Source organism: Saprolegnia diclina (assembly GCF_000281045.1).
Source record: "Saprolegnia diclina VS20 unplaced genomic scaffold supercont1.4, whole genome shotgun sequence".
Taxonomy (NCBI): Eukaryota; Oomycota; class Saprolegniomycetes; order Saprolegniales; family Saprolegniaceae; genus Saprolegnia; species Saprolegnia diclina.
Window position 1 is genome coordinate 766,920 of NW_008246071.1, and position 24,498 is coordinate 791,417.

The 24,498-nt window shown below is 58.8% G+C and overlaps 12 protein-coding genes across 12 annotated transcripts; 9 read left to right on the forward strand and 3 right to left on the reverse strand.

The window, feature by feature from the left end:
• SDRG_01972 (hypothetical protein) lies at positions 1-704 on the reverse strand (the record flags this gene model as incomplete). The annotated part of the gene is made up of 2 exons (XM_008607529.1): positions 126-704; positions 1-75 (listed from the first exon to the last, which is right to left on the reverse strand). The coding sequence occupies exons 1-2, from the start codon at positions 684-686 to the stop codon at positions 1-3; spliced, it is 636 nt and encodes a 211-aa protein (XP_008605751.1). The 5' UTR covers positions 687-704.
• A 1,239-nt stretch (positions 705-1,943) lies between these two features.
• Positions 1,944-4,219, forward strand: SDRG_01973 (hypothetical protein). The gene is made up of 4 exons (XM_008607530.1): positions 1,944-2,202; positions 2,244-2,346; positions 2,395-2,697; positions 2,743-4,219. The coding sequence occupies exons 3-4, from the start codon at positions 2,652-2,654 to the stop codon at positions 4,143-4,145; spliced, it is 1,449 nt and encodes a 482-aa protein (XP_008605752.1). The 5' UTR covers positions 1,944-2,202; positions 2,244-2,346; positions 2,395-2,651; the 3' UTR covers positions 4,146-4,219.
• A 449-nt stretch (positions 4,220-4,668) lies between these two features.
• Positions 4,669-6,897, forward strand: SDRG_01974 (hypothetical protein). Its single transcript, XM_008607531.1, has 4 exons — positions 4,669-4,895; positions 4,938-5,058; positions 5,110-5,420; positions 5,466-6,897. The coding sequence occupies exons 1-4, from the start codon at positions 4,676-4,678 to the stop codon at positions 6,794-6,796; spliced, it is 1,983 nt and encodes a 660-aa protein (XP_008605753.1). The 5' UTR covers positions 4,669-4,675; the 3' UTR covers positions 6,797-6,897.
• A 96-nt stretch (positions 6,898-6,993) lies between these two features.
• On the forward strand, positions 6,994-9,319 carry SDRG_01975 (hypothetical protein). Its single transcript, XM_008607532.1, has 4 exons — positions 6,994-7,279; positions 7,329-7,449; positions 7,500-7,807; positions 7,857-9,319. The coding sequence occupies exons 1-4, from the start codon at positions 7,027-7,029 to the stop codon at positions 9,248-9,250; spliced, it is 2,076 nt and encodes a 691-aa protein (XP_008605754.1). The 5' UTR covers positions 6,994-7,026; the 3' UTR covers positions 9,251-9,319.
• Positions 9,320-9,846: 527 nt separating this feature from the next.
• SDRG_01976 (hypothetical protein) lies at positions 9,847-12,113 on the forward strand. Its single transcript, XM_008607533.1, has 4 exons — positions 9,847-10,133; positions 10,173-10,293; positions 10,333-10,643; positions 10,693-12,113. The coding sequence occupies exons 1-4, from the start codon at positions 9,872-9,874 to the stop codon at positions 12,045-12,047; spliced, it is 2,049 nt and encodes a 682-aa protein (XP_008605755.1). The 5' UTR covers positions 9,847-9,871; the 3' UTR covers positions 12,048-12,113.
• SDRG_01977 (hypothetical protein) lies at positions 12,078-14,651 on the reverse strand. The gene is made up of 11 exons (XM_008607534.1): positions 14,531-14,651; positions 14,196-14,487; positions 13,951-14,146; positions 13,701-13,888; positions 13,432-13,650; positions 13,354-13,379; positions 13,089-13,308; positions 12,945-13,046; positions 12,588-12,893; positions 12,433-12,538; positions 12,078-12,379 (listed from the first exon to the last, which is right to left on the reverse strand). Exons 1-11 carry the CDS (start codon positions 14,623-14,625, stop codon positions 12,258-12,260), a joined length of 1,872 nt encoding a protein of 623 aa, XP_008605756.1. The 5' UTR covers positions 14,626-14,651; the 3' UTR covers positions 12,078-12,257.
• Positions 14,652-15,106: 455 nt separating this feature from the next.
• On the forward strand, positions 15,107-15,583 carry SDRG_01978 (hypothetical protein; the record flags this gene model as incomplete). Its single annotated transcript, XM_008607535.1, has 1 exon — positions 15,107-15,583. One exon carries the CDS (start codon positions 15,107-15,109, stop codon positions 15,581-15,583), a length of 477 nt encoding a protein of 158 aa, XP_008605757.1.
• A 150-nt stretch (positions 15,584-15,733) lies between these two features.
• Positions 15,734-16,525, forward strand: SDRG_01979 (hypothetical protein). The gene has a single exon (XM_008607536.1). It carries the CDS (start codon positions 15,999-16,001, stop codon positions 16,443-16,445), a length of 447 nt encoding a protein of 148 aa, XP_008605758.1. The 5' UTR covers positions 15,734-15,998; the 3' UTR covers positions 16,446-16,525.
• A 310-nt stretch (positions 16,526-16,835) lies between these two features.
• Positions 16,836-18,125, forward strand: SDRG_01980 (biotin synthetase). The gene is made up of 3 exons (XM_008607537.1): positions 16,836-16,956; positions 17,006-17,666; positions 17,719-18,125. The coding sequence occupies exons 1-3, from the start codon at positions 16,867-16,869 to the stop codon at positions 18,075-18,077; spliced, it is 1,110 nt and encodes a 369-aa protein (XP_008605759.1). The 5' UTR covers positions 16,836-16,866; the 3' UTR covers positions 18,078-18,125.
• Positions 18,126-18,689: 564 nt separating this feature from the next.
• SDRG_01981 (hypothetical protein) lies at positions 18,690-21,138 on the forward strand (the record flags this gene model as incomplete). The annotated part of the gene is made up of 8 exons (XM_008607538.1): positions 18,690-18,842; positions 18,886-18,992; positions 19,040-19,304; positions 19,354-19,503; positions 19,556-19,960; positions 20,004-20,165; positions 20,209-20,795; positions 20,850-21,138. The coding sequence occupies 8 exons, from the start codon at positions 18,690-18,692 to the stop codon at positions 21,076-21,078; spliced, it is 2,058 nt and encodes a 685-aa protein (XP_008605760.1). The 3' UTR covers positions 21,079-21,138.
• On the reverse strand, positions 21,097-22,246 carry SDRG_01982 (hypothetical protein; the record flags this gene model as incomplete). Its single annotated transcript, XM_008607539.1, has 3 exons — positions 21,097-21,409; positions 21,455-21,510; positions 21,553-22,246. 3 exons carry the CDS (start codon positions 22,244-22,246, stop codon positions 21,140-21,142), a joined length of 1,020 nt encoding a protein of 339 aa, XP_008605761.1. The 3' UTR covers positions 21,097-21,139.
• An 839-nt stretch (positions 22,247-23,085) lies between these two features.
• Positions 23,086-24,449, forward strand: SDRG_01983 (hypothetical protein; the record flags this gene model as incomplete). Its single annotated transcript, XM_008607540.1, has 2 exons — positions 23,086-24,277; positions 24,328-24,449. 2 exons carry the CDS (start codon positions 23,086-23,088, stop codon positions 24,447-24,449), a joined length of 1,314 nt encoding a protein of 437 aa, XP_008605762.1.
• Positions 24,450-24,498: the final 49 nt, after the last annotated feature.

The following is a 24,498-nucleotide window of genomic DNA, read 5'->3' on the forward strand; positions in this document are numbered from 1 at the left end:
TTACCCATCGCAGGAGCCGCCGCCGCAGCCGCCAAAGCAGCGAGTGCCTTGTCCATGGGCGTCGTGGCGAGCGTGCTGAGCGGGACGCCGCCGAGCGTGCACGTGGGCGTGACGCTGCCCGCGACCTTCTGGAGCGTGCCGGTGTAGAGCGTCTGGCAGTTGTCGCTCTTGACAAGGGCCGCCGCCTGCGTTGAGGTCGGGAGCGGGCCCGTGATCAAGCTGGCGAGCTGGTAGCCCGTATCCGCCGAGCAGAGCGGGTAGCTGGGCGACGCGAGGACGGGCGCGAACTTCGCCGTAAGCACAGCCGAGTCACAGACCGGGATCGCCGCCGCCGGTGCCGCCGCAGCCGCCAAGGCAGCAAGCGCCTTGTCCATGGGCGTCACAGCAATCACGCTGAGCTCGACGCCGCCGAGTGTGCACGACGGGGTGACGCCACCGGCGACCTTCTGGAGCGTGCCGGTGTAGAGCGTCTGGCAGTTGTCGCTCTTGACGAGGGCCGCGGCCTGCGTCGTCGTCGGGAGCGGGCCCGTGAGGAGGCTAGCGAGCTGGTAGCCCGTATCAGCCGAGCAGAGCGGGTAGCTCGACGACGTAAGCACAGGCGCAAACTTTTCCGTCAAGACAGCGAGGTCGCACGGGCCAGCGGCGACCGACGCGATGGTAACAGCGAGGATGGTCGAGAACTTCATGGTGTTGTCGTAGTGGAGACGATGGAAATCGGAAAGTGAACTCCACCCTTCGACTTGACGATCTTGCTTGTATCATCGACATACACTCTTCTCGCCACCTACATCTGGTACAACACATGTTGACACCGCCGGAAGTGCCTGGACCGAAGGTCGCCGAAGCACAGGACGGACGCCTCAGTGGTCGACGGGTGAAGTCGACTTTTTCGCGTGAGGCTGTCGACGAGGTCCTATATCGTGTCCACTGCAAACGCGTGGCAAACGTGCGTGTCGATCGGTGTCCCTTGCCAACGTTGCTATCGGAGGAAGCGACTGCGATTGGTGGCAGCGCTCATTGTCGACAGCTCGTCGACGAGCGCAGCTCTGTACTCTGAGCGAATCGGCAGTCTACTAATTTAGAAAGCAGTCTAGTACGGGCCTCAGACAATGTACATCCAAGTGCGTCGTATCGTTGGCGAAGATGGTATCCGGCTAGCACACGATAATGCTGCAGGCTGCCAGCGATCTTCGGTCGACGACATTGACGCTCGGCGGTCGCTCAAACGCTGGGCTCTAGTTGCAGATCAGTGGGACCTGCGAGTACACGTAATGTGCGCCGGACTGATGATGGGACGTGCATGGTGTGGATCGTGCGAGAGGCCATAAACATTGGCTAGAAACTCATTTTTTCGTGGCTACTCGCAGGGCCCCTTGTGGACCAACAGCAAGCAGCTGCTGAAAGAGTCGGTGGCAATGGAATTCCTTGGGCGTTTGAAAACCCCATTTTTAGCATACTGACAATACTCTAGTGTGCTCCAGTACACTGTACGCTACTCCGGTGTGTATCGTTGAAGCTCATACTGTATTGTGTTTAGATGTTGGTACACGAGGTATTGTCGATGTTATCGAGTGTGCTGGTTCTTGATCGGCGGCGACATGGTAAGTATTCGTAGGTACTCTATTGCATCCTCTCGCGCACTTGCCCCTGCCTGCTCTTGCCGCGCTACATTATGTGTAGTGTCCGTACTAGTATACTGGAAAATGTGTCGATAAGACCCTACTTCAGCGTATGCGAATCTGAAGGTTGCAACAAGCATCGCTTACTAGTACCAAAGCATATCTTACATTTCTTCGAGGTCATCGTCATCGGCGCCTCGTTGAACTCGTGATTTCTGCCCCTACTGTCCACAGGTTGTCTTTTATAAAGAGTCGGTCGCTGCTTTCGACATTAGTCAATACCATGGATCGCCGCGTCTATTTTGGTGAGCATTCCAGTTACGTCTCGGCCCGTGCATGAACCCGCGGGCCACCGCGCCGCGCCAACCCAGCTTTCACACGATCGAGTGCGACGTGCCGCTCACTTGGACGCGCATCGTGCTTTCTCTCGTCTCGTACGCGCTCTTCTTCACCGACATTCCGCGCAGCGGGTTTGGTGTGCGCCAACTGCCACCCCCAACGTTCCAGCCCGTGACCGAGTCACTTTTTTCATACTTTGGCCCGTACAACTACTCGGTGATCGCGCTCACCAAAGAAATCAATGGTCCGTGCAATCATCCCTGTCTCCGCACACTCAAGACGTAGGATCTCTCACCGGACCATCCGTCGCGCCTGTCTGGGGCTACAAATTTGACACGACCTCCATGGGTCTCCGCGGCTTTGTCGAGCACTTTCACGTGCCTTTCTGGTGCGAGCCTCAACCGGCGCGGACGTCATCGACACTTGCAATTCGTAGGGACCCGTGTCTTCTCTACAAGTGCCCGTGCGGCAGCAATGCTGTCGATGCATCGACCGTGTATCGTATGCTCGACAGTCTTGTTGACGTTGTCAGCTCTCTACATCACCGGGTCGCCCTTCGCGTTGAGAGCCGCAGCGTGGATAAGATTCACGATGCCGTCGCACCGACGCGGGCGCTAGTCGAGCGAGACCTGCGCTCTGTTGAAGTCTACATCATGACGACACCTACTGACGTGTGTGCTCCCACCAATCCAGATGCCCTTTGGTTGTCAAGAGCCATGGGCCAACTTTTATGCATTAGGTAAAGCCTATCCTGCAGTTCTGACACCAATTTGAACACGCGCAGGACCCATGGCGGCTCTGGGGTCTGTCACCCAGCACATACAAGCGCGGTTCGCGTCGCAACTGGCCGATATCGATCCAAAGACGCAGCTTGTCGACATGGCCATTGTGCACTCGGCTGCGGATGGGCGGCACTGGGGCGGCGGTGTTGCGCGGCTTCAGCCGTTTGCAGTCGACGTCACGACAATCCTTCGCGTGCGAAATTGCACCAACGTCCTCGACACCGCGAGCTGCAGCACCGTTGACATTGAAGATTACCGATACGAGACAGCATTCATTCGCACCAACGTTGTGGGGTACTACGCACTCACGCGGATCTTGCGGCTAATTGGGCAGCTGTACAACATTGGCCGCGTTCTGCTGCTCCTTGTGGGGTGCTACGTCGCCCGCACCGCCGATGCGGGTTTTCAGTCCCAACACTCTCTATGGCAACTGCGGACAGTGCTGCGGACGTTCCTGCGTATTCCGAGCCAAGTCATCATCTACGGGAGCTGGCTTCCTGTGAGTATGTTTGCAGTCGCCCACCTTATCGACTGTCCCGTGGTCTACGTCTTTGTGTTTCGCGCGTTTAGCTCGCTCAACGGCAGCTTTAGCAGGACGATCGATGCGATGCTGGACCTGCTCACTGTCCTCACGTGTCAGATGCGAAACGTGTGGCTCCTCAGTCTCTGGGCAAAAACGCAGGTGCTGTACCGACGACACGGTATTGAAGGCTACCGCGGCTACGTCCTCCCGCTCGTGGCGTTCGTCTCGCTCGGTTTTGACATTCGGCTGCTCTCGCTGCGCAACGTTGATGTTGTCGCGCACACGCGAATAGCGCCCAGTGCGACGCTTAGTGCGATCCGGCAACTGCAGTCGGTCCCGCCCAACTACCGGTATTGGGGCGTCTACCTCGATCTACGCTGCTTGACGATGGCCCTCATCCTCCTCTATGCTTTTGCGTACGCTGTTTGGGGCAACGGGCTCAAGCGCGTGACGCAAATCCCGCACATGGCCGCGACCGCGTGCAACCCAACGATGTTTAGTACGTCCTGGAACAGTCTCTGGGCCAATGCGTCGACGTCGGTCATTTCGCCGACCGACGTGGGCATTGGGTGCGCAGACCACCGAAGATCTGAGAACGTGCTCGTGAACATTGCGTGGATGTCGGATCCCATCGAGTCCCTCTACCAGCGCTTTGCGCCTGCAACCGTGTTTGTCTACGCGTATACGCCGGCACTGCCAACGGCGTCAATGGTCGACGGGTACTTGCATGGGACAGGCGAAATGGTCGATGCCAGCGTCTTGCATCCGTGGAGCATCCCCGAATTGCAAGCCGACAGTCCGAACGTCGAGCGCCTCCTCCGCATTGAGCGCCAAACGACGCTTCTCTCGCTTTCGTGGCGTGACCGTATTTATTGCTGCTAAGCGATTTCTGTTCATTACTAGTAGAAATTTAGCCAGTGGTTTATAGTGACTACAGTAAAGTGTTTGACTGAGGCCAGCAGCACCGAGTCTTCTCGCTCTGTACCATTGGGTGCCCGTTTCTGGTTATTTTCAATATGTTGGCGAGCTTGTCTACAAAGGACATGTGTTACTAAACACGTGTTTCAAAGCTCCGCACGGGCAAGGGGCTAATAATCGAGAGTATTTTCAAAGGTTACTTACTACCTTTGGCCCACTTTTTGCAAAAGTTACTACATCGGCGTGAATTTTGAAAAGGTCACTACAATGACATACTTTGGTCCAGATAATCTGCCAGGTGCCCCAGGTGGTAACCAAAACAACTCGTATTAATTGACCCTTTGAAAACCATGGCCGCACGAGTAACACAATTAGCATTGCCATAGCCACATCGTTGGCAACACGTACAGTCTACACCACCATTACGATATCTCTTGGTCGTTATCGGGCCACCATTGTCCAGCATCCAAAAGCTATTTCGAGCCATCGGATCCATGGCACCGGACCGGGAGGCAACTGCGGGGGCGCCGCTGACCTCGCGCCGCATCTGCTTCACTCTCTTCTCGTACGTGCTCTTTTTTACAGACATTCCTCGGAGCGGACTCGGCTACGAAACGCTGCCGTACCCCCTCTACTCGCAAGTTACCGAGACCATCTACTCCAGCTGGGGACCGTACGACTATAAGATCATTGCCATCACGCGCAACAGCTCTGGTACACATGCCCTCTCCAGTGCTATCTCGAGCGTGCTCGTAGGGTCGCTCGTCGCATCCGATGGAACCACCACCGTCTCTGGCGCTACGATCTGGAGCTACAAGTACGACACGTGCTCGATTGGCCTGCGCGCACTCGTGCAGCACTTTGCGATTCCTGGCTGGTACTCGAGCTACAGGAACACGGCAATACGACGTCGAACATTGAACTGTAGGAATCCGTGTTTGCTGTACGCAACACATTGTGCCAGCGACGCTGTCGTCGACGCGGCATCGCTCTTTACGATGCTGGACAACGTCGTCACGACGATTGCGGGGCTGAACGACGACGGCGCGTCACTCCGACTGCAGTACATGTACAACGACGTGATCCACGACGCGGCTTCGTTCACCAACGCCTTTATGAACCGCGAGCTGCGCACTGTGCGGGCGTTCCATCTCGCATCGCCACACGATCTCTGCGACCCGCATCGCGCAAGACGGCCGTCCTTTTGCGACCAGGCGTGGGCTAATTTCTCGAGCCTTGGTGCGTTCTTGCCCGGATCTTGGCGCTAAAATATGCATCTGATAGCGCCCAGTGCGAGCCTGGAAGGCGTCGCCAAGGCCATTGAAGCTCGGTTTGCCGCCAAAGTCGCGACACTGGATGGCGTCCAGCAAATCGCCGAGATGATTGTGCTCGAGTGCGCGGCGGACTTTCGCCCGTGGGTCGGCGGCATCTCGCGCGCACAGCCCCATGATTTTGATGTCGTGACCTTTTTACGGGTGCGCAACTGCTCGACGACCTGCAAAACCGTGTACGTCGACGACTTTCGGTACGAAGGATCGCTCTTCCGCACCAACGTCGTCTATTGGTACCGTCTCATTCGACTCCTCCGATTGGTCGGCCAAACGTACAACATTGTCCGCACCTTGATGCTCTTTTTTGGGTGCTACGTGGCCGCCGGTCAGAAGCTCCGGTCCGCGCTGCGTCTCTTTTTGTCGATACCTGCCCAAGTGATTATCTATGGCAGCTGGTTGCCCGTCGTCGTCTTTGCACTAGCGCACGCGATTGATAGCGCCATGGTCTACTGCGTTGTCTACCGCGCGTTTGCGACGCTCAACGGCGATTTTGCTTTGAGCGGGGAATTCGCGTATTTTCTGACGCGGGCGCTGACGTGTCACATGCGCAACCTCTGGGTCTTCTCGGTGGTCACCAAGATGCTCTTGTACAGCTCGACGTGGGTTCGAACCCAGCACCTCCTCGGGTTTCGCGGCTACGTGCTCGCACTGATTTCATTCTCGGCCATCTTTTTCGACGTGCGACTGCTCATGCTTCGAAATGCCAACGTGCTCTTGCACACGCGGGTCGCACCAAGCCAAACGGTGCAGCTGATTCGGTACCAGCACACGCTGCCGACCAATAGCCGCCTCTGGGGACTCTACCTCGACGCCACGAGCCTCGTCCTCTCGTTCTTCGTACTGCGCGTGCTACTGCGCCTATGCGGTGTCGCTCGGCTTTGCGACTATACGTTTGTGCCGTACGCAGCGACAGCATACGCCAACACGACGCTCTTCAGCGCCGCGTGGAGCTCGCTCTTTGTCAGTCTCGATGATCCCGTGTCGGTCAACGCTGTCGTTGCGCCGCACTGGATTCTCTTCCCAAAGCTACCGCAGCACGTGCTTATCAATCTTGTGTGGATGACGGACCCGATTGAGTTCGGCAGCCAGTACTGCCGCACCGTGCCGCTCGAAAAAGGGCGCGTGTATGTCTACCTTGAGCGAGTCTCGGGCAATGTGCTCTACCATCCGTGGAGCGTCAACGAACTCGAAGGCGTCGTCGAAGATGTGTCAAGCTCGGTGCACCTACTGCGCGTGGACCGCCTCTGGGAGCTGCCGTGGATCGATCGCATTCACTGCAGTTAACGAGGACCCTAACCCTATGACCACATATCAGCTGATGTGGCTCGCAGGAGGAACTTGTTGAGCGTGCGAGCACCAGTGCGACCTTGCTCCTTGGATCTCCATTCGATGGGTGTCTTAATGTAGGACATACGTTACAGGACAACGCACCACCGTCCAACGCCGTGCTTGAACGGAATAATGTCGTAACCGTTTAGGTACTTTAGTAGAAAAGTCGGAATTCGCCCGGGGCTATGTCCAGCATGGGCCCGGCGCTGACGCGGGGGCGGCGGTCGTTCACATCCGTAGATGCGCACACCGTGCTCTCACCGACCCGCGTCCTGTTTACGCTGGCGTCCTACTTTCTCTTCTTCACCGACATTCCCCGAAGCGGGTACGGCTTTGCGACGCTGCCGAGCACGATTTACCACCAGCTGACCGAGACAGTGTACTGTCACTGGGGTCCGTACGACTACCCGGTTGTGCACATTGAGCGCCAAATCAACGGTTGTTGCGCGCTTTCCATCTGAAACTCAACGTCCACCTTGATTTGTAGGCTCGTTTGTCGGTCACGCCGGCGACTTGTCGATTGATGCAGCGCCTGTTTGGGCCTACAAGTTTGACACGTGCTCAGTTGGCCTCCGCGCACTCGTGCAACACTTTCATATTCCCAACTGGTACGCATTTGCTGCTCACGTAGAAGTGACCGGCAAATTCGATGACGCAGGGACCCGTGTCTCTTGTATGCATCCGCCTGCGAGAGTCCGACACTGCCGCTCAGCGGGACGTTTGCTCTGCTTGATAGCCTTGCCGAATCGCTCGCGTCACTTCCGCAGGGCACGACAACGCGCACCGAGTACTACTACAAGGACAAGATCCACGAGCTCGTGGCGCCGACCAAGGTTTTTATGGAGCGGGCGCTTCGCACGATTCACATTCTCTCGTTCCACTCGAGAGCAACCGACGTGTGCGCGTGGGATCGTCCAGTGCGGGCAATATTTTGCGACATGCTGTGGGCCAACTTGAGCTCCATGGGTAGCGAGATAGCTATTCCAATCTTGATGGCATACATTGTTATCATTAGGACCCACCACGGCGGTGACGGAGCTGTCGCGGCACATCCAAGCGCGCTTTGACGCCGTCGCGTCGACGCTCGATCCGCGCTCCCAGGTGGCCGACTTGGTTCTCATCGAGTCAACGGCCGATGGGCGGCAATGGAGCGGCGGTGTTTCGCCCACGATGCCGTTCGACTTGGATATCACAACGATCCTCCGCGTGCGCAACTGCTCCTCGACCAATGTTTGCACGACGATCTCGGTCGACGACTTTCGGTACGAAGCCGGGCTGGCCACCACGGACGTGCTGCGCTACTATCGCCTCTTGCGCGTCATGCGCCTCTTGGGGCAGCTTTACAACATTTTGCGCGTCGTCTTGCTGCTCTTCGGGTGCTATTACGCCCACCGCAACAAGGATCGGCCTCTTCATGAACGCATGTCGACAGCGATCAAATCGTTCCTTCGGATCCCAGCCCAAGTCATCATTTACGGCAGCTGGTGCCCCGTCCTTCTGTTCGTTTTGGCGCACGCGATCGACTGCGCCTGTGTGTACCACCTCATTTTTCGCGCGTTCGTGACGCTCAACGGCGTCTTGACACTCACCTGGAGCGGACTCTACTTTCTCATGACGATCCTCACGTGTCAGATGCGCAATGTGTGGGTGCTTAGCCTCTTCACCAAGGCGATGTTGGTCGCCAACGACCAGCACCGCATCGGCCAGCACCTTCTCGGCTTCCGCGGCTACGTCCTCCCGCTCGTCTCGCTTCTCGCTCTGGCCTTTGACATTCGCGTCCTCTCCGCGCGCAATACCGACGTCGTTGACACGTCGCAGGTCGCGACGAGCCACATTGTGGCCACCATCCGGCAACGCCAGACGCTGCCGACCAACTATCGGTACTGGGGCCTCTTTTTGGACGCGCGGAGTTCGCTTCTGGCCTTTCTGATTGCGCATCTCGTGCTTCGATTTTTCCGAGTCAAACACGTCCGGTCGCGCTCGCTGGTGCCGTACGTGGCCACGTCGTACTGCAACCACAGCATGTTTAGCACGGCGTGGAGCACGCTCTTTGTGGACCGCGAGCCGTCGGCGCGCCGGCGGTCGTCCGTCGTCGGCAACAACGACGTCGTGATCCAGACGCCGTTGACAACGATGCTGTTTCCAAGCAGCGACAAGTACACGGCGTCGACGCACGTGCTCATGAACGTCGTGTGGATGACCGACCCGATCGAGGTGCTGGTCCGGTGCATCGCCGACGACTCGCACCTCTACGTGTACGTTGAGAAGGCGACGTCCGAGCTCGTGTACCATCCGTGGAGTTATGAGGAGCTGTGCGCGCTCGATGCCCGCGTGCGGAACCTCCTTTCGATGCAGAGCCACCTGCGATTTTTCGACCTGCCATGGCAGGACCGCATCTACTGTAGCTAGCGTATGTATGCCAACCCACTTTATTGGGAAGACAGTCCCTTCAATCGTATACTAAGCAAGGCAGCGCGATTGAACGACCAAGTGCGGTCATGTCAGAGCACGCCTGAGCTAGCCTATCTAGAGCGCAATGATGCAAGAGCAGCCAGAACCCCGTGAAGCGTACTTCATCCAAGTAGCAGGCGCGCAACCGTCCTGAGCCACCGTATGACGGGAGTTGAACCACCGCTGGCGCATCCCGTTGGCAAGTGGCGAGGAGCACTGTATGTATATTGTGCGGTGGAATCGAGTTCAATAGAGCGCTTTTGCTACCAAGATTTCGTCTTACGTTTCGACTTGGGGAATTGGAGCTGGTCTGTGGAAAATCAGGACTGGTTTTGCAAACGCGATATTTGACATTTGACGTCAAAGCCAACGTTTCGACATTGACCTTATACGCGCCTAGAGTCGTGATATTTGTATATAGGCGGGAAATATCTCGTACGAATGAAGCTGGCCGACGGCGTCTCTTGCAAATGCTGTTGATAACGTCCTTTTGGGATAGAATTACTTGGAGTGTAAATTGTTGTGCCAAACACATGTTCTATCTTTATCAAGTCGTGGGCTATTTCGAGTTGGGCGCCAATGCACGAGCAAGCGCGTGGGCCGTCGCTCTCGGCGCCGCACGCACCGTCGCTCGAGACGCTTGCGGCGTCCATTCCGCTCACGTGGCGTCGCATCTTGCTTGCGCTGCTCTCCTACGGGCTGTTCTTCACCGACATTCCGCGCAGCGGGTACGGCTTTGCCACGCTGCCCGCAGATACGTTCAACCGGATTCAAGAGTCGGTCTATTCGTACTGGGGACCGTACAACTACCCTGTCATGCGCATCAACCGCACGCGCAGCGGTGCAATGTCCTCGATGACGTTCGACTTACGGTTGGTAGGTGCGTTTACGGGCGCGATCGGTGTCAAGCCAGCGGCCGTTGCTACCGTGTGGAGCTACCGGTCCGATACGTGCTCTGTCGGCCTGCGTGCGCTTGTTCAACATTACGGCATTCTTGGCTGGTACCTTTTTTCTTCTCAACGAAAACCATTTCCAAGTAGGGATCCCTGTCTCCTCTATGCACATGCCTGTATGAACGTGTCGCTCGACCTCGCAACTGTGTTCACCATGCTCGACAACTCGGTTGCATCGCTCGTGTCTCGCGAGTCGCAGCCGACAGCACTGCGCGTCGAGTCGTTCTACAAGGACAAGGTGCACGAAGCGCTCGCGCCCACCGATGCCGTGATGGAGCACGAGTTTCGCAGTGTCCAGGCGTACGTCATGCACTCGGCCTACGATGCGTGCCATGCTTTGCGCGCGATTCGACCCAACTTTTGCGAGCAGAGCCAAGCCGACTATAGCACGCTGAGCGGTACGCTCGTATAGTCCTCCGTCATCGCGTTGATTTGAATCGGATGTAGCGCCGCGCGCTGGCATTGGCCGCGTCTCGCAGCACATTCAAAAACGATTTGCTTTGGCTCTTGCCGCCTTGGATAGCTCGACGCAGGTGGCTGAGATGGTTGTGATTGAGAGCGGCGCTGACTTTCGGCCGTGGATTGGTGGCATGGCGATTGTTCGCCCGCGTAACTTTGACATTGTCACGCTCCTCCGCGTTCGCAACTGCTCGACGCCAAGGGCGTGTACCACCGTGTCGGTCGACGACTACCGGTACGAAGGCGGCCTTCTCAACACCAACACTGTCAATACGTACCGCGCCGTGCGATGTCTTCGCTTTGTGGGCCAACTGTACAACATTATTCGCGTCGGCGTCTTGTTTTACGGCTGCTACCTCGCGGCGTCGCGCCGATATCGCCCCGCGCTCGGCTGCTTTCTTCGGATCCCGGCCCAAGTCATCATCTACGGCAGTTGGTTTCCCGTCCTTCTCTTTGCGATGGCGCACGCGATGGACGCGCCGTTCGTGTACCTGCTCGTGTACCGTGCATTTTCCAGTGTCAACGGCAATCTGGTCATCACGACCGATTACATTTACTTTGTGCTGACGATGCTGTCGTGCCACATGCGCAACGTGTGGGTGCTCAGCCTCTTGACCAAAGGGCTATTGCTCGCAGCGCGCGACCACCGTCGGGGCCAAGCGATCCTCGGCTTCCGCGGCTACGTCCTTCCGCTCGTGTCGTTTTGCTCGATCGGCTTTGAGATTCGCTTGCTCTCGATCCGAAATACAGACATCGTCCGCCACGCAGCCATGGCGCCGAGTGCAAACGTCGCAGCGATTCGGTATTTGCACACACTGCCGAGCAACGTGCGCTACTGGGGCCTTTTCTTGGACCTGCGCTGCCTCCTGATGGCCTTTCTTTGTCTTCACATTGCACTTCGGTTCCTGCGCGTCAATGTCGTGCGCGCGCGGTCGCTTGTGCCGTACGCAGTGACGTCGTACTGCAGCAGCAGCATGTTTAGCACGTCCTGGAACACGCTCTTTGTCGACAAGGACGCGTCGACGGTCTCGATGCACAAGATGGCGACGCAGTCGGCGGTCGCCAATCTATTGTACCCGAGCGGCGGCCGGCGACAGGCCGAACACGTGCTCATGAACGTCGCGTGGATGACCGACCCGATCGAATACATGGCGCACGCGCTGTGGTGGACATCGACTGTGTTTGTGTACAAGGACAGCCGGTCCGGCTGCGTCTACTACCATCCCCTGAGCTTGCAAGAGCTGCGGACGCACGACGACGACGAGATGGATAACATCCTCAGCGTCGTTCGCAAAGACACGCTGCTCTCGCTCCGCTGGAGCGACCGGATCTACACGTGCTAGCCATCGAGTTCAATCGTTATAACAGTCTAGTCACGTGCGAACGAATCGAGTTCAATCGTTATACTAGTCTAGTCGTTGCTCTGTTCGCTTAAAAGCGCGTAGACGCGGCAAAACCATATAGCAGGTGCAACTTTGCAGGCCTGTAGATTCCGTGGATAGGACGGTAGGATGCTGCATATGGCTCGTCATGACGCTCTATATTGCTAGTCTCTACTCGGTGGCGTTACTGCCGACAGTGGCGTCAAAGTCCATGTGCTTGAGCGCTTCCCGAAGCAGCATCGTTGCAAACGAACCAGGAGGAAGCTGGAACGACACGGTCACCGTGGCGTTCTCTATACACGCGCTATCAGCTGCTGTCGCTTCAACGACTCGATCGATGTACTACCCGTGGTTTGCGTCCAGTGCAGGTCCTTTGGCACGCAAAAGACACGCCGATACGCCCCCTTGAGTTGCTGCGCTTGATGTTCCGAGATGCCGTGCTCGCTCAGCACCTAAACGCATGCAATTGTGGGCCATGTCGCCATTTCGTCGTCGTTGCACCTGCTTGTAGTAGTCGCCGACGGCGTGCGTCGGCACCGTCGTGTGGCTCCCAAAGAGGGGCAGCACGACATCGTTGAGATCACAGCGGGTCGCGTCGTCGGCCGATGCAACGATGCACACGCTGTTGGTCGCGGCATCGAGCACAAGGTCACCAGCAACGACGTTGGCGCCGTACGTGGCGACACGATATGACGCGAGGAGGTTGAAGAGAAGGCTCTGGAACGCATGCAGGTACATGACGCGGCGGTGATGCGGTAAATTGAGCACCGCCTTCTCGTGTGCGTCCGCGCCGTAGCGCTTGAGCCCCTATTTGTTGGATGCATACACGGGACCTAGAAAAAGGGTATGGATGTATACCATGAGCAGAGCGCGCTCGGTGACGGCCGACGGGGGCAGCGCACGCAGCGCGGCATTCACATCCCGCGAGCTACGAAACGTCGTCTTGGCCGACGCGAGACCCTAACCATCGTCTGTGTCCTCGCTCCAAAGACAAGGGGGTACCGGTGTGTCGGAATCGGAGGATGTAAACAAAAGCGAGATCGCTCTGGCATAGTCTCGCTGAAAGAGAGCTTGGCCAACATGGTGGGTGCGCACGCTCTGGAGCGGCGAGCCCACGCGCTGGAGCCCAAAGTAGTTGATAAAACCAGTCGCGCCGACGCTCGCAAATGCCGCGTTGACAACGTCCGGGGTTCCCTCGACGTTCCGCAGTCGAATGGTAAACCTAACCCGCCACCTTCAACGCCAAGTCCGAGATGATGGGTCGTACTGGTTGCCGCCCGATTGCCCTAGCGTCTACTCATGCAGCACTGTATGAGATATCGCGAGATGCACGATACGAACGTACCAGAGGAGTGGCGACGTACGCGAGGTGCCCGACAGCGAGGCCCATCGGTGCCAGCGCTGTGTGAGCGTCGAGGAGCGCACGGGGTGCGACGCTTTGCGCGACAAGGCGCTGGGTCGTGATTGCGCGCTTGTCCTTGGTGCCGGCGTACGTAAAGCTAGATGTCGGCGTCTTGGCCGCACGGGCGAGCGCCTCGAGTGCGGTAAAGTGGTCGACGTCGACCTGCGATCCAAGACGTAAGAAACCAAGACAATAGACAAGTTGTGCACAACCTTTTGCAGTACGAATTGCACGTAAAACTGCTGTTTGCGCTTGCGCCGCTGCAGCATTTTGGGCGAAAAGAACACGTCAATGCCCTGTGCCGCGTTGGTCTTGGTCACGAGACAGGCGGTTGCGGTCGCAAATAGCCGGTGGACCTTGGTCCGCGCCTCCTTTGTGAGCTCTTGCTCCAATCGAACACCTATACCTCGTCCGTGAATATGGTCCGCTCACACAGTTGTGAGGTAGAAGGTGTGTACGCACCAGCTTCGGCAGACGGCGCCAACGGCCCGTGGACGAGGAACGTCATGACGCGCTTGCAGTCGTCGACCGCCAAGCCGCCTTTTTCGAGCTTGACATAGAGCGGGTCGAGCGAGAGCGATATCGAGGCGGGTATCGTGTCGCCAGCGTCATTGGTCGACGCGCGCACCGTGTCGCACTGCAGCGCGGGGTGGACAAACTGCGTACGCGTGAGTTGGACGTTATGAAAAGGCAAAGTGGCGGCGTACCTGGATGGCCTTGAGGAGGGCGACCTTGTCCTCGAGGTCGTCCGGGCTGGGTAGCGCGTAGCTGCCAATGGTCCCCGAGGCCACCGCGGCAACGTCAGCGCACGCGCTCTCGCCAATGCGCTGGAGGAGGAAGGCTTCCCAGCCGCAGTCTGGCACTGCCACCTCAATCGCCTGGCTGGTCTTTTTGGCCGTCTCGGGCATGGCGTTTGTGGGCAAGGCAGGCGACTGCGCTGCGTCGAGGTCCACGACCTGGCCTGCCTCGTCAACCTCGCGGACTTGAAAGTCGTCGGGCCTAATGCACTTCGTTAGCTCGGCGCTGGATCAGGCGAGCGGACTCGGTCTTGATGACGCCACGGAAACCAGCGACGTCCTTGGCGCAGAACTGCGAGAGACCGACGCAGGTCGCGTCGATTCGGTTGGCGCTGCTCATTCGGCCAAATTGCGGCTTCAAGTGGGATATTCCTTCATAGTTGGGGCCAAACTGTCGTAAACACGGAATGGAATTCGCCTAAAAAGTACACCTCGAATCTGAGCCTCGGCGCCTTGACCAGAACCCTCGCGTAGCATGCAGTAGCATGGGTGTTTGTGTTTATGCATGCAATGAACCAAAGCTAACGGTCTACAGGGCTTAGGACAAGATGTCTTGGCCGAGTGACGCTCGTTGGAACAGAGACATAAATGTGACTGAGCTTGTTAGCATGCAATGTGGTGTACGAGATCCATGCAAGTACATGGGCGCGTGAACCGCACTGCGATCAATACGATCACGAGCAAAATAATATCGTCCGTGCAGACAGCCTTAAAGACGCGCGTTTCTTGCACCCAGCTGCAGCACTTGCATCTTTGTCGACCGATTCCGAGGGGGCCCGTGGGTGGCAAGCGCATTTTCCAAATCACCGGACGCAGTCGACATGGACCTGTCCTCACCCCGCATCGTCGTCGGGAGCCCGGCGCTATCGCTCGCGGGTCTCTTCGTGGCCAATGCTTCGGCTACCAACCCAGCGTGCAGTTTGTCCGCGCTTGCCACACCAGCGTTCCACGTGCACGGCAACGATAGCAGCCCGTTTCCGACCTTTTGCGGCGTTCAGCGTTCCGGCAACCGCACGCAGCCGGCCGATTGGCAGTCGCTTCAGCTTCGCCATTCGACATACGCCGTCTTCCAGTCGATCGAGACCGACCGCACGTCTCGGGTGTTTGATCACCACGACAACAATGGCCAACGACGTCTTGGTCGTCGTCCCGATGAGAGCGATGCGGCCACTTGGCGTGCGCTGGCAGGATGGTCCAGCGGCGGCTGGGAGCGCTTTGCGGAGGCGCCCATGTTTGAAAAGCACCCGGTGAACCAAGCGCCAGAAGTGTGGGTGCCCGTGCAGCGACAGCTTCAATAGGTACACGTAATCAACGCCCATGCCGTTGCAAGAAAGGAGTTTTCTTGGGACGCCCAGCTGGCCGAGTCGGTTCACTGATCCGAACCGGTTCGCCGCCATGTGACCCAAGCCCGCCCCGCAAATCTCCTTTGCACGGGCCAATCAAAAGCCCGAAACGATGCAGTAGCAACCAAATGATGGGGGTGCGTCATCGCAAGAGTACCATTGCGGAGCACCACGGATCCCACGTCGCCGGTAGTTCAACGACCACCTACAGTGTACACTTCGTGCGTCAGCGTCCGGGATGACTACAAGCAAGACGCGCACGAGGATGAACGTGCTGGACGGCGAGCTCGATTGTTGAGGATTGCTACAGAGCGGTTGCTGGCCAGAGCGCCATTTTCAAAAATTCCGCTGCCAACTCCCCCGCAATACGATGCAGTTGCCAACCTTTCGCATTGTAAATGGGCCCGCGCTCTCGCTCGTCGGCGTCCAAGCTCGCTTTCGCGTCGACAAGACATCGGACATTGCAGCGCTCTGGCGGTCTCTGCCGACCGTCGACCAAGTCACGTACGGCGTGAGCTACGACTACGACGACGGCTCGTTCATGTATCTCTGCGCGACGGACGCGTCCGAGACCAAGACGTCGGACAATACGACGGCTGCGACCACGTCGCTGTCGCTGCCGCGTGCCACGTACGCTGTGTTTGCCCACAAAGGCAGCACACACGAGATCGGGCTCGTCTGGCGCGCGCTTCGGGGCTGGCGCGACGGCAATTATGCGCGGGTGCCTGGGGCGCCAGCCTTTGAAAAGTACAGCGCAACGTTCGACCCGACGGTCGCGGGTGGCGTCGAGATTTGGCTTCCTGTGCAGACAGCTTGAACCTGTGCATAGAAGTGCTAATATCGATCTAACACAAATGGTGCGTGTTATAACGCGTTGGTCGCCATCTTGTCGCCATGCATCGTCGATCTAACACGTTGTATAACGTCGTTGAGTCGAATTGGGTGTACTTCAAACCGGTTCGAGGATGCGTGAACCGAACGCGATTATGCAATCCGCGTCACGCCTTGGAATTAAATTCCCCGTCACATGCTTCAACTTGGTATTTGTATGCAAGACGCACCCATTTAATAAAAGTACCCAGCACAAGGCCAGTGACGTCAACGGCGCGGCCGCTCGCTCCAATGTTTTGAGCCAATCAGAAGGCGCTTGGGTGGATCGCCACCTGGTTTTGGGACTCGCGAGGGATTTTCGACCAACTCATTTGCCAACTTCGCGGCTTCCCCTCAGATCTGCCAGCATGCTCTCCCGCGTCGTCCTCCGCGCCCCGCGCGCCGCCCGCGCGGCCTCGTCGCTCTCGCTGAACGGCGTCTCGTCCGAAGTCCGCACGGTACGCAGCATGCGACGGATGAGGCGGCAGAGACCTCATGCATCTGTAGGACTGGAGCTACGACGAGGTCAAGGAGATTTACAACAAGCCGCTGCTCGAGCTCATCTACCAGGCCGCGACCGTCCACCGCATCCACTTTGACCCGCGCGAGGTGCAGCAGTGCACGCTCCTCTCGATCAAGACGGGCGGCTGCACGGAGGACTGCAAGTACTGCTCGCAGTCGTCCAAGCACAAGACGTTTGTCAAGCCCGAGCCGCGCAAGAAGGTTGACGAGGTGCTCGAGATGGCCGCCCGCGCCAAGGCCGCTGGTAGCACGCGCTTCTGCATGGGTTCGGCGTGGCGCGAGGTCGGCAAGAAGAACGCGTTCAAGGACGTGCTCACGATGGTGCGCGAAGTCAACGGCATGGGCATGGAGGTGTGCTGCACGCTCGGCATGATCACGGAAGAGCAGGCCGTCCAGCTCAAGGAGGCCGGCCTCGCGGCCTACAACCACAACTTGGACACGAGCCGCGAGCACTACCCGAATGTCATTACGACGCGCACGTACGACGATCGGCTCAACACGATCGCCAACGTCCGCAAGGCCGGCATTTCGGTCTGCTGCGGTGGTATCCTTGGCATTGGCGAGAAGGACGACGACCGCGTCGGTCTCTTGCACACGCTCGCGACGATGGAAGAGCACCCCGAGTCGGTGCCCGTCAACGCTCTCGGTATGTGTTCCACCTTCCCTATGTGCAGGGTTCTTAGATCTTGTGTCTCTAGTGTCGGTCCAGGGGACGCCGCTCGCGGATGCCAACTTGAAGGCGGTTACGGCCTTTGACATGGCGCGCGCGATTGCGACCGCCCGCATCCTCATGCCCAAGACCATGGTGCGCCTCAGCGCGGGTCGCATGTCGTTCTCGGACGCGGAGCAGGGGTTCCTCTTCATGGCCGGTGCCAACTCGATCTTCAACGGCGACACGCTCCTCACGACGGCCAACCCGGCGTTTGAGAAGGACAACCAGCTCTTCACCGACTTGGGTCTTGTCGGCAAGAAGTCGCACACGGCCAACAAGAAGACGCCGTACATTGTCAAGGTCACGCACTCGGCGACCGACGAGCCCCAGGTCGCGTCCATGTAATGATGGCCCGTGTAAGAAATAGAAATTGGTATTGTGTCTTGTGACGAAGCGTCTCAATGTTCAGAGGAGATACCAGAGTCCTAGTAGGTAGGTAGCACGCTCCTCGCCGTGGTCAAGCGCATCAACTCGGCTCAAGGATACCAGGGGACCAAGTCACACAACGTACGGATCTGGCTCATGATCAGCGTCACATTGTGGGCCACAAGTGCAAAGACCAGCGTCCAATCGATCGAATGACTTAGCCTGCGGCCCAATTCCTCATACGTAATTGACGTGCGGTCCGCTGGGACCACGTACTGACGGCCCGGAGCTCGACCGGGGTGGCCATCAACCTTCGATGATGATCCTCGTGGCGACGTCATCTCGACAGCCAGCACGTGTCCACGACATCGCTCCCGACGGTGGGACCTGAGCTTGTATAGCCAGGCAATATCGACTGGCGCGCCAGACGGACTGTGTAAGAGCGCTGCCTGGTTCTACTAAGCTTACCTGGTTGCCATCATGGTGCTCATCCGTTGCTGGCGCCAACTGGAGCGTGTTTTTAGCCAAGTCGATCCGGATACCGGTGTGGTATCCGTCGTTTCCAATCAGTGAGCCAAAGCGAGATTAACCATGGGCAAGCGCAAGCCGTTCGGTCGCAAGGGAGGCAAGGGCCCCAACGTGTGGAAGAAGCCACGCACGGACGACGGCAGCAAGGTGGACGACCGCGAGGCTGGCTTTGGCGAGTGGGTCTACCGCAACGAGTCCTTCGAGGCCTACTACAAGGTACGACCTGCCATCTCATCGAGCCGTTGCCAATGCAATGCAGGCGCAAAACATCGTGGTCGACGCCGAGTGGGACGCGTTCCTCAAGCACTTGGCGGCGCCGCTGCCGACGACGTTCCGCATCAACAACTCGTGCGCCTACGCCGACAAGTACTATCGATGGCTTGAAGGATGTAGCATCTCATGGCGACATGTAGGATCCAAGAGCGTATCGCGACCGACTTCAAGTTTGAAGACTTGGTCATTGACGGCGAGAAGGTCGACCCGATCGGCCAAATGCCGTGGTACCCGGACGGGAAGGGCTTCCAGTGGACTGTCGAGCGCCGCAAGATCAAGAAGCTCGAGATCCTCAGCGAGTTTCAAAAGTGGCTCGTCAACCTCTCGGACGCCGGCGACATTACGCGCCAAGAGGCCGTGAGCATGATCCCACCGCTCGTGCTTGGCGTCGAGTCGCACCACAAGGTCCGTCTCGTGCTATTGCCATGCCTAGGCTCAGCACTCGTTATACCAGGTGCTCGACATGTGCGCAGCGCCCGGGTCCAAGACGTCGCAGCTCCTCGAGTCGCTTCATGCGGACGAAAGCAAGACGGGGAAGCTCCCGACGGGCCTCGTCGTCGCCAACGACATTGACATCAAGCGCGCTTACATGCTCGTGCACCAGGTAGAACACTCATCCCACCGTATCCGCAGTAAGATCCATCCGATGTATGTAGACCAAGCGTGTGGGGTCGCCGGCGCTCGTCATCACGTGCCACGAAGCGCAGAAGTTTCCGCTCTTGGGCAGCGACGACAACAAGCAGGGCTTCTTTGACCGAATTCTGTGTGACGCACCGTGCAGCGGCGACGGCACGATGCGCAAGAACCCGCTCATCTGGCAAAAGTGGAACGTCAAGAACGGCCTCTCGCTGCACCCGCTCCAGCTCTCGATCGTCAAGCACGGCGCGTCGTTGCTCAAGGTCGGCGGCCGCATGTGCTACTCGACGTGCACGTTCAACCCGATTGAGAACGAAGCGATCGTCGCCGAGCTCCTCCGTTGGTCCAACGGCGCGTTGAAGCTCGCCGACGTCTCGGAGGTCCTTCCGCGTCTCAAGCGTCGCCCCGGTATTTCGTCCTGGACGGTAGGTTTTTCCGATTATTGTCAATTTTCCATCTTTTGTGTAGGTCATGAACCATGAGATGGCCGTCATCGCCTCGTACGACGAGGAGGCCGAAGCCAAGCGCGGCCAGTACAAGAAACTGCTGCCGTCCATGTTCCCGCCGACCCAGGCCGAAGCCGACGCCTTCAACCTCGACCGCTGCATGCGCTGCTTGCCGCACGACGAGGTACGTGTCTCGTACGACCTGTTGTATCTCACGTATGCACTAGAACACGGGTGGTTTCTTCATCTGCTTGCTCGAGAAGGTGGCGCCGACGCCGGAAGCGCCTGTCGCGCCGGTCGCTGAGCCCAAGGCGCCGGCCAACCCGAACAAGAAGAGCAAGCCACTGCCCAAGGGTGAAGAGTACTTGACGTTCAACGAGGTCGACGAGGTCAAAAAGTGCTTTGAGATGACGTCGGGCTTTGAAGCCTCGCAGCTCTTTACGCGCTCGGACACGGGCAAGTCGGTGACGTTTGTGACATCGTCTGTCTCGAAGGAGCTCCTCCCGGCCATGCAGGCGCTCAACATGAAGGTCGTCTACGCCGGCATCAAGATGTTTGAGCGCCACGACCTTGGCACGGGCACCGGCATGTACCGCCTCACGCAGGCCGGCACGCACATTGCCAAGCCGTTCATGCAGGCGCGCAAGATTGAGGTCCACAACCGCGACTTCCAGTACATGCTCGAACGTCGCGGCGACTTGCTTCAATTCGACGTCTTCTCCGAGGCGCTCGGCGCGTTCTTCAAGGGCGCAGCGCTCGGCAGCTACGTCTGCACGCTCAAGCGCGACGACGGCAAGCCGCTCTCGACGACCGAGTACGCCGACAGCATCCCCTGTCTGAACAGGCCACTCATATACTTGATGTGTAGGGACCAGCTGCTCAACCTTGTGGTGTGGCGCGGCCGCAACACGGTCAATATCATGGCCGCCAAGCCCGACGGCCTCGCGCTCACGACGACGCTCAAGGCGCTGGGTCTCTACGACGACGCGCTCGCGGCCGAAGTCGCGGCGCTCAAGGCCCCCACCGAGGCCAAGGAACCGGCGGCGGTCGAGACGACCGAGGCGCCTGCAGAGACGACGGTCGACGTCGTAGCCTAAGCAAGTGTAGAAGGAAGGATACAAAAACTAAGTAAACGACACCCTTTGTATGACAAGAGCCTCAAGGTGTTAGCAGCAGCGTGTGGTAGGCACCCGCGGCGATCGCAGTGCACCCGGGCGCAGCCACGATGGTGTGAGAGGTGTTGGCGTCGGCGGATTTGCCGGCCACGAGGTCGTGCGACGGCGTGTGCATGCCCCAGAGATGCACTCGACCGTCGTCCGTGAGCCCCGCGGTGTGTCTTGTGCCGCAGGCAATGCTGACGAACGTCGCGTCCTCGTCGTGTAAGGACAGCAGCGTCGGGAAGATATGGCTGGCAAGGTGCGAACCGCCCTAGACCGCCACCGTGAGCGCACGCCGTCGCTGACAGCGTAGTACCAACTGGCCATGCTGGCCCCACCCCCACGTGTACATGTCGCCCGTCGTCGTCAGCGCTATTGCAAGCTTGAGTGTGGAGTGGTATGAAGAGGGCGTACCGACAGTGTGCCACGCGCCGCACGCGACCTGCCGCAAGCCTGTAAAGACACCGCGGACGTAGTCGCCGACTCCTTGGAGGCTCGTGACGCACGCCGGGCTCGGCTGGTCGGCGGTGCTACCAAGGCCGAGCTGGTGGTACTGGCCCCACCCAAAGGTGTAGAGATCGCCGTTGGTCGCAATCATCGCCGAGTGCTGCGCGCCGGCGGCCACAGATTTCCAGTGCTCGGCCAACGCTGTCGGTACATCGACGCGCGGTGAGCAGACGCCGATGCCGCACTGTCCATACTGGTTGTTGCCCCACGAGAAGACGACGTTATCTGCGGTCCGCGCGAGCGCATGGCCTTCGCCGGCCGCCACGTCGACGGCGCCGGTGATCTCTGGCAGCTTTATGGGCTCCGTGCTGCCCTGGCCCCATGCATAACACGCGCCGTCGGACGAGGCAGCGACGACAAAGCTTCCGCCGCAAGAGACGCGAACAATCGACAAGGTGGTCAGACGCAACGAGAGGCCGTTGGGGCCGAGTTCGCCGTGGAAGGCCGTGCCGTAGCCGACGACACCCGCATCTCTGCACGCGACGAGCGTGATCGAGTGGCCACCGGCAGCAGCGACGATCTCGTCACTGTCGTCGGCGGTGAAGCTCGCCGTTTCTCGGAACGTACCGAACCCGCCGACGCACGTCAGTCGCGCCACCATGTTGTTTTATTGATTTTACCAGGTTTTTGAGATTCAGGATCGATTCTCACAGGTCAACGGCAGCGGCGGCGTGTGTAATCGTTCGTTGCTTGTCACATTGATCCCCAAGTTGTACTGCCTGTGCCCAACGTTATTATCAAATTCGTCCAAGAATTCGTCGACAACCAGCAGGACGAGGAGGAAGGGACCTTGTCGATGAGCTCGACGGCGCTCCCAACTCGAAATTTGGCGCGGATTGACCGAAATCAAAGTCAACTGAAATCCCACCCGACACAAACACGAAGTCGCTGAACTTGTGCTGGACGCCAAAGACGAGACGAGACGACGTGGTGCGGGTCCACGTCACCGCTACAATGCACCTCGCACCTCGCGCTACCCAATGTCACTTGTCGTATCTCCGGGATGTACCAAGCTGTGGTTGATGGGGCGGGGCGAGCTCTGTAAGTCACCTGTAGACCACATCGTTACGCCGTTATACTAACAAAATCAAAGGTTGTTGCGGCGAGTTGGCAAGGTAGCAAGGAGCAAAGTAGCAAGAAGAGGAATACTCTGGCGTCCGCGTGAGTTACAAAGCTCTTGGTTTATGCAGCGCTGTTTCTGTGCTTCAAGGCCCTTCACATGTCCCACTCGCCGTGCATTGACCACCGTGTTGGGCAGCGTTTTTTAAATCCACTTGATGTGTGTATGTATTTTTATACAAAATGCAAAACCGACGTGGCCAATCACAAGGCGGCATTTCGGTAGCGGCAGTGACGAAAGGCGTGGGGTGTAGCGCTCATCAAATTCGAATTTGCCTCCTGCCCGGGTTGCCTCCCGCGCCACGACCCCACGACGCCACCATGACGATGCGTACCGAGACGATCCGTGCGCCGGTCGTGCCTAGCAGCAAGCTCCTCGCGTCGCCCGAGGTCCGCGCCCCGCACGACGACGACGACGATGCAAACTCGACCGACAAGAACGAGTCGGACGAAGACGAGGCGACCAACCAAGCCTCGGACGCGCCGAGCAACCAGAGCGACAACGACGACCGTGCTGCGCCACGCCGCACCACCGCCTACTACACGATCTACTACCCGGCCTGCGCCGAGCGCTCCATGTACCATGGCACGTACCAGAATTTGCCGCTGACAACGCGCTTGCCGCCGGCCTCGTACGTGCAAGTCGTGCTCGCCGCATCCTCGGGTGCGCTTTGCGTGGCCACGGACCTTGCAATTACGTTTGTCGACTGCGCGAACGGCGTGGCGGCGCCGCGCCTCTGCCTCCGCGGCGATTCCCATGATTTATGTGCGGTGTTGCAGGCAACCGACTTTCGGGCTCCGGACGCTGCGAGCGGCGTCGCAACGGTCGAAATGCACATCTCGACGATCCTTCGCGCCGAGCCCACGCTCAATGCCGCTGCGTCCAAGCTCTGGGTACGAACGGGCGGTGCGCGCGTCGACATGGAAAATACGGCCAGCCTGTCGCCCCGTCGTCGGCAGAGCCTTGCGTACAACACGAGCGTGACGTACGTCCCTGCCGTCAAGCACACGGTGCACGAGATCCCCAGTGGCCTTTGGGTGCCCAAGCGATTGGTGATGCCCACGTCGCCCGTCGCCTCGGTGTCGACATTTGATGATGACGTGTCGATCCAGTCGATGCTCGACAACTGCGAAGCCGAGCTCTACGTCGCGCCGTCTTCGAGCCGAACGACGTACTACACGCTGCACTACCCGAGCCGCGCCGAAGCCTCCATGTGGTCGGGCGCGTGGTCGCACATCCCGTTCTCGCCGCTCTCGACGCACGCGACCCATCAACAAGTCGTCCACGTCTCGACGTCCGAAGGGCATTTGCGCTACGCAGCTTCCACGTCGAGTGCGATTGCGACGACAGGCAGCGAGACGCGCGTCCTCGCGCTGCAAGGCCATGCGACGGACCTCAACGCTGCCCTCCGCGACGTCCTCTTCGTAGCGCCGAGCACCGCCGGCGGTGTCGCCACCATCCAAATGGAGATCGCACCGGCTGCATTGACCGCGCCGACGCCCACAGCCACGTGTACGCTGCACTATCCGGTCGCGACCTCGAGTAGCATGTGGAACGGCCAGTGGAGCAACCTGCCGATGACCCTGCCCAGCACCAAGGCAGCAACTGTCTCGGCTACGTTGACGGTCTCGGAAGGCACTTTGAGAAAAGAAGCCGCCGACCACGCGACGACGGTGACGCTTGAAGGCTCGTACGCAGATGTTGCCACGCAGCTCCGCGCCGTGGTCTTTTGT